The sequence below is a fragment of the Bufo bufo genome, chromosome 3 (genome assembly GCF_905171765.1).
Source record: "Bufo bufo chromosome 3, aBufBuf1.1, whole genome shotgun sequence".
NCBI lineage: Eukaryota > Metazoa > Chordata > Amphibia > Anura > Bufonidae > Bufo > Bufo bufo.
In genome coordinates this window covers 654,479,198-654,492,671 of record NC_053391.1, presented here as the reverse complement: position 1 = coordinate 654,492,671, position 13,474 = coordinate 654,479,198, and the positions used below count along the sequence as shown (strand labels likewise).

The window sequence follows — 13,474 nt, the reverse complement described above, 5'->3', positions numbered from 1 at the left end:
TACAAGGAGGGAAAACAGTACACCTCTCTGAACAGTGTCTGGGAGGCTGTGGTTGCTGCTGCACTCAATGTTGATGGTGAACAGATCAAAACACTGACAGAATCCATGGATGGCAGGCTTTTGAGTGTCCTTGCAAAGAAAGGTGGCTATATTGGTCACTGATTTGTTTTTGTTTTGTTTTTGAATGTCAGAAATGTATATTTGTGAATGTTGAGATGTTATATTGGTTTCACTGGTAAAAATAAATAATTGAAATGGGTATATATTTGTTTTTTGTTAATTTGCCTAATAATTATGCACAGTCATAGTCACCTGCACACACAGATATCCCCCTAAAATAGCTAAAACTAAAAACTACTTCCAAAAATATTCAGCTTTGATATTAATGAGTTTTTTGGGTTCATTGAGAACATGGTTGTTGTTCAATAATAAAATTTAATCCTCAAAAATACAACTTGCCTAATAATTCTGCACTCCCTGTATTATAGAAGTAGAGAAATTGAAATTTGGAAATTTGCTATTTTTTTTACAAATTTTTGGTAAATTTGGTATTTTTTTTATAAATAAAAAAGATTTTTTTTAACTTCATTTTACCAGTGTCATGAAGTAGAATATGTGATGAAAAAACTGTCTCAGAATGGCCTGGTTAAGTCAAAGTGTTTTAAAGTTATCAGCACTTAAAGTGACACTGGTCAGATTTGCAATAAATGGCCAAGTCCAGAAGGTGAAATAGGGCCGAGTCCTTAAGGGGTTAAAAGGCCAAATCTGTGCAAAGATGTGGATTTATTGTCATTTTCTGTCAGGTAGTCACACGTTGTGATGGCAAAGGCCTTTTTGAACATGGTCGGGTTGTTGATCTGCATAAGCAGGGTCTCTCACAGCGCGCCATCGCTGCTGAGGTGGGATGCAGTAAGACAGTCATTTGGAATTTCTTAAATGATCCTGAGGGTTATGGAACAAAAAAGTCAAGTGGAAGACGAAAAAAAATCAGCACTGAGGCGGAGGATCCAATTGGCTGTCTGTCAAGTAACTGGATCATCCTCGACCCAAATTAAGGCCCTTACTGGTGCTGACTGCAGCCCCATAACCATCAGGCGGCATCTGAGACTGAAGGGCTTCAAAAACAAAAAACGTCTTCAAAGACCTCGTCTCCTTGAACGCCACAGAACTGCTCGTTTGGACTTTGCAAGAGAGCACCAAACATGGGACATTCAAAGGTGGAAAAAAGTTTTATTCTCTGATGAGAAAAAATGTAACCTTGATGATCCTGATGGTTTCCAACGTTACTGGTATGACAAGCAGATCCCACCTGAGATGTTTTCTACGCGCCACAGTGGAGGGGGCGCCATAATGGTCTGGGGTGCTTTTTCCTTCAGTGGAACAATGGAGCTTCAGGAAGTTCAGGGGGCGTCAAACAGCTGCTGGCTATGTCCAGATGTTGCGGAGAGCATTCCTCATGACTGAGGGCCCTCGTCTGTGTGGTAACGACTGGGTTTTTCAACAGGACAACGCTACAGTACACAATGCCCGCAGGACAAGGGACTTCTTCCAGGAGAATAACATCACTCTTTTGGCCCATCCTGCGTGTTCCCCTGATCTAAATCCAATTGAGAACCTTTGGGGATGGATGGCAAAGGAAGTTTACAAAAATGGACAACAGTTCCAGAAAGTAGATGGCCTTCGTGCGGCCGTCTTCACCACTTGGAGAAATGTTCCCACTCACCTCATGGAAACGCTTGAATCATGCATGCCAAAACGAATTTTGGAAGTGATCAACAATAACGGCGGAGTTGGATTTCTGTTTTGGGGGGGTTTAGTTTTTTTTTGGAGGTGTGGCCCTAAAATTTTGATCAGCTGAAAAACAGCCGGTTTCAGTTTATTCGTTGTTTTCATTAAATTGAATGCTCAAAAAATGTTTTGTCTCACTCCCATTTCTTCTTGTTGCATGTTGAAGCTCTACCTGGAACCTTGTTAAGATCCAGCCATGCTAAATATGATTTTTTTTGCCATTTTTCAAGTGGTCTTAAACTTTTGATCAGGACTGTATCAAGCCAAAATGGGAGGTAAGGACGGACACTGTAATACTAAATGTGGCCTAATTAAGTTGAGATGTAGTCCATACCTATTTTTTTTATTAATTCCATGCAAAAAAAAATAAGTGGCCCCATTTTATAGTGGGGTCCAAATGGACAGAAGGCAAGGCCAACAATATCATATTGCGGCACAAAATGCCGCCTCAACAGAGACCAATATCACAGTGCATCACAAAATTCTTCACCAGAAGCACAAACTAAACCCCCTAAAACGGCCACTGGCGGCCGTGAGGAGGGTCCAGGCGGCCCCCTGGGCGTTGACTCATCGGGAAGTTTATGGCCAGTCCACCCCTGATTCCATGCATCTAAAATATAAAATAGGCAACTTTGCCAAAAATCTTGATTGATGTCTTTTTCTTTTTCATGTTTATATGTGCCCGCATTAATGAAAAAATTATGTTCTAATATATGCAAATGTGTGTCTAGGAGCAACAGGGGCGTTACCATTACACCTAGAGGCTCTTCTCTCTCTGCAACTTCAGCACCTTCTGTAGCCCTAGCCTATTTGTGCCTACAGCTGCTATGGAGACCTATGTGTCTCCATGACTACAGACTACAAACCTTATGTAGTCTGCTCCTCCTGGTCCCTCTTTCAGCAGACAATATCAGAGGGGGTAGGTAGAAGGTAGTGGCTGCACGATTGCATCATTATCAGCTGTATACACAAAACCGTAGGAGATTTTTAATTGCGACTATTTGAAAAGTTGCTTTATTTATTTTAGAGGCATTGGAGCCATAAAAGGTTATAAATGTGACTGCAGCTTCTAAAATAAAGGATTGCTAAAATACGTTCATTGATTTACCAGACTGTGAATGGGATTGTTAACATTTAATGTGTGACACAATGTCGCCTCCGCTTACTAATGTGCCATAGCCTGAGCGGCGTTATTTTTATCTGTCCTGACTTTGTTTAGGGCTGGGTACAACGGTGACGTGGGCTTTTATAGTTTAATTGCTGTCATTTTTCTTGGAATGAGGGGGATAAGAGTCCTTATGCTTCACAAGCGTCATTCTTGTAATGGAAAGTTAGCGGATTACAATGTATAATATTTCTAGTACTGATTAGGGGGTGATTTGGAGCCATTTACAACTCTTTATTGACGTCAGGCAGGTTACTTTTTCTTTTCATTTTAGTTCTACATTAGTTCTGGCCATGATCTTAAGCATGCTACCTGGAGATCTGTGGCAGGTACACTACCTGGAGATCTGTGGCAGGTACACTACCTGGAGATCTGTGGCGGGTACACTACCTGGAGATCTGTGGCGGGTACACTACCTGGAGGTCTATGGCGGGTACACTACCTGGAGATCTGTGGCTGGTACACTACCTGGAGATCTGTGGCTGGTACACTACCTGGAGATCTGTGGCGGGTACACTACCTGGAGATCTGTGGCGGGTACACTACCTGGAGATCTGTGGCGGGTACACTACCTGGAGATCTGTGGCGGGTACACTACCTGGAGATCTGTGGCGGGTACACTACCTGGAGATCTGTGGCGGGTACACTACCTGGAGATCTGTGGCGGGTACACTACCTGGAGATCTGTGGCGGGTACACTACCTGGAGATCTGTGGCGGGTACACTACCTGGAGATCTGTGGCGGGTACACTACCTGGAGATCTGTGGCGGGTACACTACCTGGAGATCTGTGGCGGGTACACTACCTGGAGATCTGTGGCGGGTACACTACCTGGAGATCTGTGGCGGGTACACTACCTGGAGATCTGTGGCGGGTACACTACCTGGAGATCTGTGGCGGGTACACTACCTGGAGATCTGTGGCGGGTACACTACCTGGAGATCTGTGGCGGGTACACTACCTGGAGATCTGTGGCGGGTACACTACCTGGAGATCTGTGGCGGGTACACTACCTGGAGATCTGTGGCGGGTACACTACCTGGAGATCTGTGGCGGGTACACTACCTGGAGATCTGTGGCGGGTACACTACCTGGAGATCTGTGGCGGGTACACTACCTGGAGATCTGTGGCGGGTACACTACCTGGAGATCTGTGGCGGGTACACTACCTGGAGATCAGTTTTCTGGCTATAGACTGAAACAGGAGAACCAAAAATCTTGGAACATGGACAAAAAAATAAGTTGCTTCAAGGCTTGATCCAGTTACATGGTGCATGAGCGACGTGCTCTCTTTATACGTCTAGAAGCAGCTTTAGTTATGGGAGACCCATCTCTAGGTTGTCTGTGGTGACCCATGAGGTCATTTGTCTCCTTTAGTAAAGGCTGTGGCCTAGCATGAGATTGCTGCAGCATCTGGTAAGCAGTGGTGTACTGGCCTCAAACCCTTCATGGAAATTTCCTGGTGTGCCGAGGTCCAGAGGGCTGCCCGAGCCATCCTTAACGGCCTCCAGCCAGATACATAAAGATCTGATGCTCTCATCATTAATTAATGAAAAAGCATCAGGTACATTTACACCTGGACAGTGGCCGCAGGTTCCATCTGGAATGAAACTGTATTGCTATCCTCAGGACGATGAAATAGGTTGATAATCTGGCGCGTGGCAGTATTTCGTATGGCATTTGGTTCTGCTGGCCCCACTTACTTCTGTAGTCCTGCCTTCTCTCAATTTGGACCCACCTGCCACATGTCTACTTTTAGTTTTTTCCAGGGCCACTTTAAGTTACCAGTCCACCCCTGCTAGTAAGTATAACTTTACAGCTAAAGAAATCAAAGCATATAACTATTAAAATAAAGACAAGGGGATGTCTACCCAGAGTGCCCACTTTGGACATACCTCTCACCATCTGTGTCGGGTCCCTGGAATCTATGATTAAATACTGAATTTAGATATAGTTTATGTTCTTAGAATACTACCTGTGTGCTGTTCAGTTCAGTCTTATTATTCTAAAACCGTTAGAACACCATTTGTACCCTATTCGGACCCTTCTATTGGAACCAGAATGGTGAGACACTCTGAAAAATCAGCACCTGTTCTGAAACCATCCTTGTATCACAAGCATGGCCATTCATCTGAGTGACTACCATGTAATACTACACTGTCTGGCTAGTCGCGGCTTCACGCGGCAGCTGATTTGCGGGGTTCGGGAGCAGAACCCTCGTTATGCTGATCAACACATGATGAAACAACCACATTATTGAGATTTCAATGACTGTATTTATAGTTGGCCACATCTAAAGGCCCCGTTCTGAATAGATATTGAACCTCCACAGGTCCTACTGTCTGCAGGCACCACTATGTGGACAATGACGGTCAGTGGAGGAACTATAGGGTAAGAGTTATCCATGTTTTATTGAAGGTGTTCCTTTATAGCATTGTACGTATGGCAGCTCCCATCATATTTCAGCCTTCCTGCATGAAATCCAGTAAAGAGAAGTGACTGTATGTGAGAATGATAGTTTCCTTTTAGTATTCATACAGGGAGAGGAGTAATACCATAAATCACTGCACTGGGCCTGTGCTGGTCTACGCCTCTGGCGGTACGCAGTTCTGGCACTTGTATTGTCTGGAAGCGACGGCTAATAACGCAGTAGAGAGGTTTCCCCCAGTGAATTGAGACGGGAAAACTTCTTCACTTCCCAAGTAATAAACTGCATTTTTCATGATTTAGCACCATGACCTGAATTAGAGGCAAAGCTGCTTTACATTTTCCAGAGGTCTCCTGTGTGATTATAGTAATTAACTCCGCTCCAAAGCAGAAAACGTTGTCTCCCGTGTCCCAGATAACACAGCCAAAACATACAGATGATTACTCGTTTTCTAGATGTGCATGTGCGGAGGATTGGAAAATACAATACGTCGCCTTATGGAAGTGCTTTTAGTGTGCCCAGTGACTCCCAATGGTGGGAGGTTCGGTTGGGCTGTTTTTTAATGTTGTTTTCCAACGTTTACAGATGCCCATTGTGCAGTATAATGTAACCCACGTACAGCTACACGGGAGGCACGTGGAGTCCCTGCGGCACTGTACTTCAGTGCTGTTGACAACATACAGCGCCATATCGCCGGGTTATTCTCCTCTAGAAACATTGCATCGTAAGCAGGTCTCTATAATTCATGATCTGATGGAGCATGTGAAGTGTGAATATGGAGTCTCTGATCATCTGGAATTCATTGTGTCTGATTAAACTATCTGCACCTATGAATCTATTAAAGAGTTTCTTAAAGGAGTTGTCCGGGATTGGGGACATTGATGTGATAGTACTAGAGTGACATATACATATAACATACATCCATGTCCTACCTTTGCCACATATTTCTGAATCCCTGTTTTCATATAGGAAATTCTTAGCCAGAAGTGACTGTTTTCTTATACTCGGTGACGTACCGGGTCTCTTCCAGGCGAGCAAAGGCTTTTCTTCCAGCTGCTCAGGGACCTCAGTGACATCACCGGCACTGATGGGCGGGCTTTAGTGCATTCAGCAGGAGTATTAGGCTACTTTCACACTAGCGGCACTGACCTCCGGCAGGCTGTTGCGTCGGGTGAACAGCCTGTCGGATCCGTCCTGCCGCTAATGACCTTGTGCCCCCGGACTGCCGCTCAATCCCCATTGACTATAATGGGGGCGGGGGTGGAGTTCCCGGCAAGGCACAGTAGCGCACGGCGAGAGGCTCCCGGAATAAATGTCGGACATGTCGTAGTTTTATTCCGGCAGCCTCTCGCCGTGCGCTGCTGTGCCTTGCCAGAACTCTGCCCCCATTATAGTCAATGGGGATGGAGCGGCAGTCCGGGGGCGCAAGGTCATTAGTGGCAGGACGGATCCGACAGGCTGTTCACCCGACGCAACAGCCTGCCGCTAGTGTGAAAGTAGCCTTACACTGCCAGATGTTCACTAACAAGCATTCATATGAAGAATCGGGCAGTGTAATACAGGCTTTAACTGTTTATGCAAGACCTTGTCCATTGTTATCTGATAGACTGAACAAACAGGCGTGTGTACAAGATGTTATCCCACTTATTTGACCTGAAAGAAAGGGAAGCATTTTCTGCACCTGTTTGTATTGGGATTCTGATTTTGCAGATCAGAGGATTGGCCACCCTAGGGTTCATAATAACAGATGTACAGGTTATACACAGTGACCATTATGGATTGCATAATCTAGCTGCATTCCTTTAGGGGGTGAAGCTCTTTGGTTAAAACAGTATAAAGGCTGGACCTTTTCAGTTAGAAAGTCTAAGTTCTCTTATGAGCGAGACCTCCCCTGCGTAGGAAAATTGGTCATTTCCCAATCGAGTCTCTGACTGCTTTCGCGGAAACAGCCGACGTGTGTCACTGTTATGAGGTTAACTCAATTGGTGAGGCAAGCACCTTTATTCTGGATGTAGGCAGGACTCTAGATGAAGTGTGGTTGTAATTATGTAATTAGTTATTATCTGTTGTTTTTTATCGAACCCTTATTTGCTGTAAGTTTTTTGTTCTTTTTATTTACTAAAAAAAGGGCATACATTTGCCTGATTATCACTATTACCTTAAGAAATGTACTTATATATTTTACTTAAAGTGGTGTGTGTAGTCTCTCTTTAAAGAGTAGCTGAACCTGAAATGGTGTATTTGTTAACAATACATTAATTGGCGGCGCGGTGAACAGGATGCTCAGCAATACAGCATGCCATTGGGCTGTGTAGGATTTGGGGAATACAATATCTCCTTATGGATAGCGCCTAATCGGCTTTAGGAGTCTTATAGGCCAGGCAGCAGTCCTCTGGGATTCTGGGAAGAGGGTATGCAAATCCGCTCTCGGCAAACTCTGACTCTGATGCCACCAGATGTAAGGCAGCTATCCTATAAGTCAATGTACAAACTTTTAAACAGGCCTTGAGACATGACTTGGATAATAACTAAGCCAGCACCACTTCTGCAGACAGCTGTTTCAGGTGATTGCCCCTCATAGGTGCAGAGAGTACTGGCTTAACTGGGTGAGAGGCCTACAAAGGTACAGTGGTATGTACACCACTAAAAAACTTATGAACTGGTTTATTGTAAATACAGGGTCTGAATTCATGTTCCCCACCTCTGAAGTCTTTCGAGCTCTCCAATATCCTTTATAGTACAGTATATGGAGCCCAAAGCTGAGTCCCATATTCAAGATGTAGCCTTATGAAGGAATTATAATGGGGTAATGGTACATTGAGATTAGGCATGAGCGAATCGACTTCGGATGAAATATCCGAAGTCGATTTGCATAAAACGTAGTTTCAATACTGTACGGAGCGAGCGCTCACCGGAGCCAATACATTCTAATATTGTACGGAGCCCTCGCTCTGTACAGTATTGAAACAAAGTTTTATGCAAATCGACTTTGGATATTTCATCCGAAGTCGATTGGCTCATCCCCAATTGAGATCATTGGTTCTATCTTTTTATACACTCTAGAAACTTTGTAGCCTTTGCAGCTTCTGTCTGACATTGAGTACTGCTGCTTAGCTTACTTGTAACCAGAACACCCTAGTCCTTCCCTTGTTATAATTTATTCCACTTAATGTATTTGAATTAAAGTTTCCCTCAGACCATACTCTGATATCAGAAGAAAGATACAACGGCATGCCGGGTGGTACTGATGCCAAGGTGTTGTGAACAGGCACTATAAATTAGAATTGGACCCTTGCCCCAGTCATTGTATGGTTGCCTGACCACTAAGTGTGCGGTTACTTCTCTGTATCGTCAGAACAGCTGGGACTGCATGTCTCGAGGGACACTTTAAAGGGGTTGTCCACTACTTTTGTATTGATGGCCTATCCCTAGGATTGGCCATCAGTAGCTGATTGGCACAGGTCCGACACCCCACCCATCAGCTGTTTTGCTGTAGATCTGACGTCTGAAGTTCACACCTCTGTTGTGTGGTGGAAGGAGCTGTTTACTGCAGTCCTGACGCCATTCACTTCCGTGAAAGCAGTGCTGCAGTTACCAGCTCTGGCCACCACACAGCGGGCGGAGCTGTGTAGTTCTTGCACTTGACATACTCCAGAACAGGTAATTGGCAGTGGTGAGGGGAGGCAGACCCCTGCCGATCAGACCTCAATATAAAAATGCTGGAATCACGAATGTACTTAGTGAACCAACAGAGGGGAGGTTTCAGGTCTCTCCTTTATTCTCTTCATTCATTTTGGGTCCACTTCTGTGTTTGGCTCAAAAAATAACACAAAAACTACATGTGCGCTTTCGTCCTAAAACTGCAGCTTAACATAACATTCTGTCTAAATTAGAAATGAATAAACTTGCCACAATAATGCCCCCTTGAAATTAGCTTCCACCGTAGTTTTATTTTATGCTGATAACTATCAACTGCTGCCCCTTTAATTATCTTAAAGGGGGCAATGCTTTTGTTTGTATTCAGATCTATGGTAGTAAGACCTGGCACCATCCCCCCTATGCGTTGAAGGCACAAATAACACCTAACCCATCATACTAGGACTCCTGCCTCATGTCAGATTGTGTACAGTGCAGATCTAGGTCCCATTCACAAGACCATATTTTTGGTCCGTATTTGATCTGCATTTTTTGCAGATTAAACACAAACTCATTCATTTCAGCGGGGCCGCAGAAAATGCAGACCTCAAAAAAGATGGCACCTGTCCTATTCTTGTTCATTTTTGATGCAACACCAACCTCACACCAACGTTATCTGCATTTTTTGCAGATCCACGTTTTGAGGACCGCAAAATACATAGGGTTGCGTGAATACACTCTTGTTTTACTATGTTTGGTCATTTGGTGTACATGTGGGCGTACTTTGCAGATTTTTTTTCTTTTTGTGTGGGTGAGGTCCATGATTGTTATGAACACTGACCAATGGCATGGCTAGGCTTTCTTTCGAAAAGCCCTCCCTCACAGTAATACATAAATGCTGTATGCTAAGACGCTGATTCGTCAAACATGCTCTTCTTCACACGGCAGACAGTCTGCTTTTAAAGTAGTGTGGGTCCACATTCTTATTAAAACTTTGAAGGATTAGTCCAAGATTTTGTAAAATTTGGCTGTGCAAAATAAAATAAAAAAACGAGAAAACCCTACCTGTAAATCTTCTACCAGTATCATCCCTCCTCTTCGATCCTTGACCAGTGATTGGCTGTAGCAGTCATAGGACTGATGAATGTGATTTCAGGCTGACCTGGGATCAGAGTGATGGCATAGGACTCGTGGAAGAATTTAAAGGTGAGTAAAGTTTTTTTTTTTTTTGCCTAATTTTACAAAATCTTGGAGACCCCTTTGGGCAAAATCTTTGTTTCAGATTTCAACCAAAAATTAAGCTAATTCCAGGATCCTCCCATCTGTGAACAATCCCAGCAACAAGTTGTCATTTTCCCTACGGCACCCCAGCAGGCGAACTGAAGCATTACACAGTTCTCAATTAAATCAGTGGTCTGCCCGGGTAATGTGTGAACATGTTGGGTCCTCCAGGTTAAAACAACGCTCTTTACTCACCACTCTTGCTTACAGATAAGGGTCCTGACCAGGGAAATCTCCAGATGAACCCATGTTTTACGCATTTATGTTTTTTTCTCTCCCTGTAGGCGGACCAGTTGATGTTTGCTTTACATTTTGTGCGCGGCATGCATCCTGAGATATTCCAGGAGAATGTAAGTCACCAATTAACTATCCTATAAAAGTAATGTTATATTGCACAAAGTAGGGCAGCTTGTTAGCTGGGAAAATACCAAACTGTGCAATTAAATTCTATTTGCAGTTTATCTTTCTAATTGACAGTATACAGATAAAACATGGCTGCGCCGTATGGTGACAATTAATGCCATAATTATGGGGCAGTGACAATGAATCTCGGTAATTGACAGTAACCTCGTCTGCAACCAGCACCATGCTATTTGTCTATGGTCTCCAGAGCAGTACTGATAATGGACTTGAGCTGCATGAAATCTCTGTGGTTCTGTCAGTAAATTAGATGGCACTGTCGAGATTATACAGTACGTAGGTACATGGAAAACCTCTTACAGAGCATGTCCTGAATGGTATAGAAACCATTCTTATGGGACATTATGACATTTACGCCCTTCATGCATCTGGGTCGAGAAGCATCATTGTCAAGCTTTGAACATTTTTTTCCATGGAGGCGTCAGCTTTGACACTGCCTGATTTGTTGAATCGTGTCTTGCCATCGGCCAATATTCTCCAGAATATGCATTTTTCCCCAAATATTCCCTGTGTCTTACTCTTCCTATAAGGACCTTACAGTAAGGGCAGTAAAGTGGGAGTAGCCCACAATAGTGATCTCTACATTACCGGTTTTATCTGGACCAGACCCCAAAAATCAAACCCCATAATTCAGACCCCGAACCAAACCATGTAGTTCACAACCCAGTGTCCTGACCCCATAACACAAACTATGCCCCAGACGAGACCTCAGTATTCAGAACCCAGATCAGCCCCCTTTAGTTACTCACCGCTCCCAGAATTCTCTGTGGCTCCTGACCCTACCTCACATGACTACCTGGCGATGACCATCATGAGACTGATTTTCACTTACAGAAGTTTCCCAAACAAATCTCATCAGTGAATTCACTCTAATGGTCTTTACTGCACCAGCACTGGGTACTATAATACTGCCCCCTACAGACAGAAATACAGTATATGGCTGTGTGTGATACCCGGTTATACATTCTGTCATTGATTGTGTGTTTCGTGATCTGACTCTTTAGGAGTGGAATGTCTTCACCGGAGTTGTCATTGGAGACATGATCAAGAAATCTGTAAGTAAACGTTTTAGTGTTTTGATTTTATTTTATTTTTTTACTGAAATAGTTTTCATATTATATACACATTATGTGCATCTCATCAGAAGAGCTCTGGACCTCTGACCTCCATGCATTTCATTGGAAGGTTTATCTTTTTTTATCTGCAGGAAAATTTAGTCTAAAATTTCTTGTTCCACCAGTTCTCTGGGCTTCAGCCGTCTATGGCCCTTGTGATCCACTTGATCCACTGGTTATTTTTGGATGCCTATTATTATATTCTTTCAATTTTTTATTTATTTTTTTAATTGCATGTTCTTACTGAAAGTTGATCACTGTTAACCCTTTAATGGCTAATCCCACTTTCACACTGAAGGCTATAAACACCTTCAAGGACATTTTTTTTTTTGCATAATTTTTTTACTCATTTTGGACTAAAAATAATGTTTTCATCTGGTCTATATTAAAAATTTTCTGCAGTTTTGTGGGGTTACATTTCAGCCCAGCATCTTAGTTTAGGTTTTGTACTGAGTCTTGTCATGTTGCTCTTTTGAGCCCTTTTCTCTGAAATCCTGACTGCTAATAAACACTTATTTGAAGGCGATCTATCTGTAGATTTGTCCCTATGACACTGGCTGACCTGTTACATGTGCGCTTGGCAGATGAAGGCATCTGTGTTGGTCCCATGTTCATGTGGCCGCATTAATGAGAAAAATGATGTTTTATTATATGCAAATGAGCCTCTAGGAGCAATGAGGGCATTGCCGTTACACCTAGAGGCTCTGCTCTCTGTGCAACTGCCGGGCCCTCTGCACTTTGATTGACAGGGCCAGGTAATGTAAACGTCATCACACTTGACCCTGACTTCTCCTAAAGTCAATCAAAGTGGAGAAGGCGTGACCGATGCAGAGAGTGCTGTCCTTTCACTGATTGTCCTTTATCTAAAGGTGGATTTAGACTGCCCAGGCAGATTATCGGGTGATTGGGCTCGCTCATCCGGTGATCCTGTCGTTCGTGCAGGCACATCAATTATCGTTTCTGGGCAGCAGATTGTGCCGTGTAAACAGCAATCTTCCTCTCAGAAACAATGATTCTGTATGGGAACGAGTGATTACAGTAGTGACCGCTCGTCCCCATACTGTGGAGGAGAGCGCTGCATGTAAATGCAGAGCTTCACCTCCACTGAATGAGCAGCCGACTGTCGGGAAGGAACGCTTTCTTCCCGACAATCATCTGTAACATCGCGTGATGTAAATCCGCCTTAAGGGTTAAAAGCTACGTACAACTTCACGTCCAGTTTCCTTTATTGTCCCACTAAATCTAAAGTGAACACTTAGGCTAAATGCACACGATCAGGATTGCGTGTGAATTTTGCGTGCGGGAAAATCCGCACCGTAGGTCATGTACATTGTATTCTATGAGAATTTGAAATTCGCAATGCACTCGATGCAGATTTTTTTTGCGCACGGATTTTGAACTGCGGTGTGGATTTTAAAATCCGCAGCATGTCAATTTATTTTATTTTTCCTTTACGGATTTTCTTCATTCACTTAGTAAAATCCGCACCAATTGATGCGGATTGACCGCACAGATTTGCCTGAGAACACCTGCGGATTTCAGTACAGATTCTCCGCACATGAATTCTGAACGTGTGCATGTACCCTTAAGCATCTTTGCATTTGTTTCTACAAAGCACATCATCGGGGGATGCGTGCACC

General features: G+C 43.6%; 1 protein-coding gene across 3 annotated transcripts in view; it reads left to right on the top strand.

Annotated features, from left to right (window-relative positions):
* The window catches only part of DYNC2H1 (dynein cytoplasmic 2 heavy chain 1), a 433,565-nt gene that overhangs the window by 233,717 nt on the left and 186,374 nt on the right, over positions 1-13,474 (top strand). For all 3 annotated transcript variants that reach the window (XM_040426277.1, XM_040426279.1, XM_040426278.1), the window contains 2 exons: positions 10,584-10,649; positions 11,724-11,774. In XM_040426277.1, coding sequence (XP_040282211.1) covers positions 10,584-10,649; positions 11,724-11,774 — 117 coding nt within the window. The remainder of the gene's footprint in view (positions 1-10,583; positions 10,650-11,723; positions 11,775-13,474) is intronic.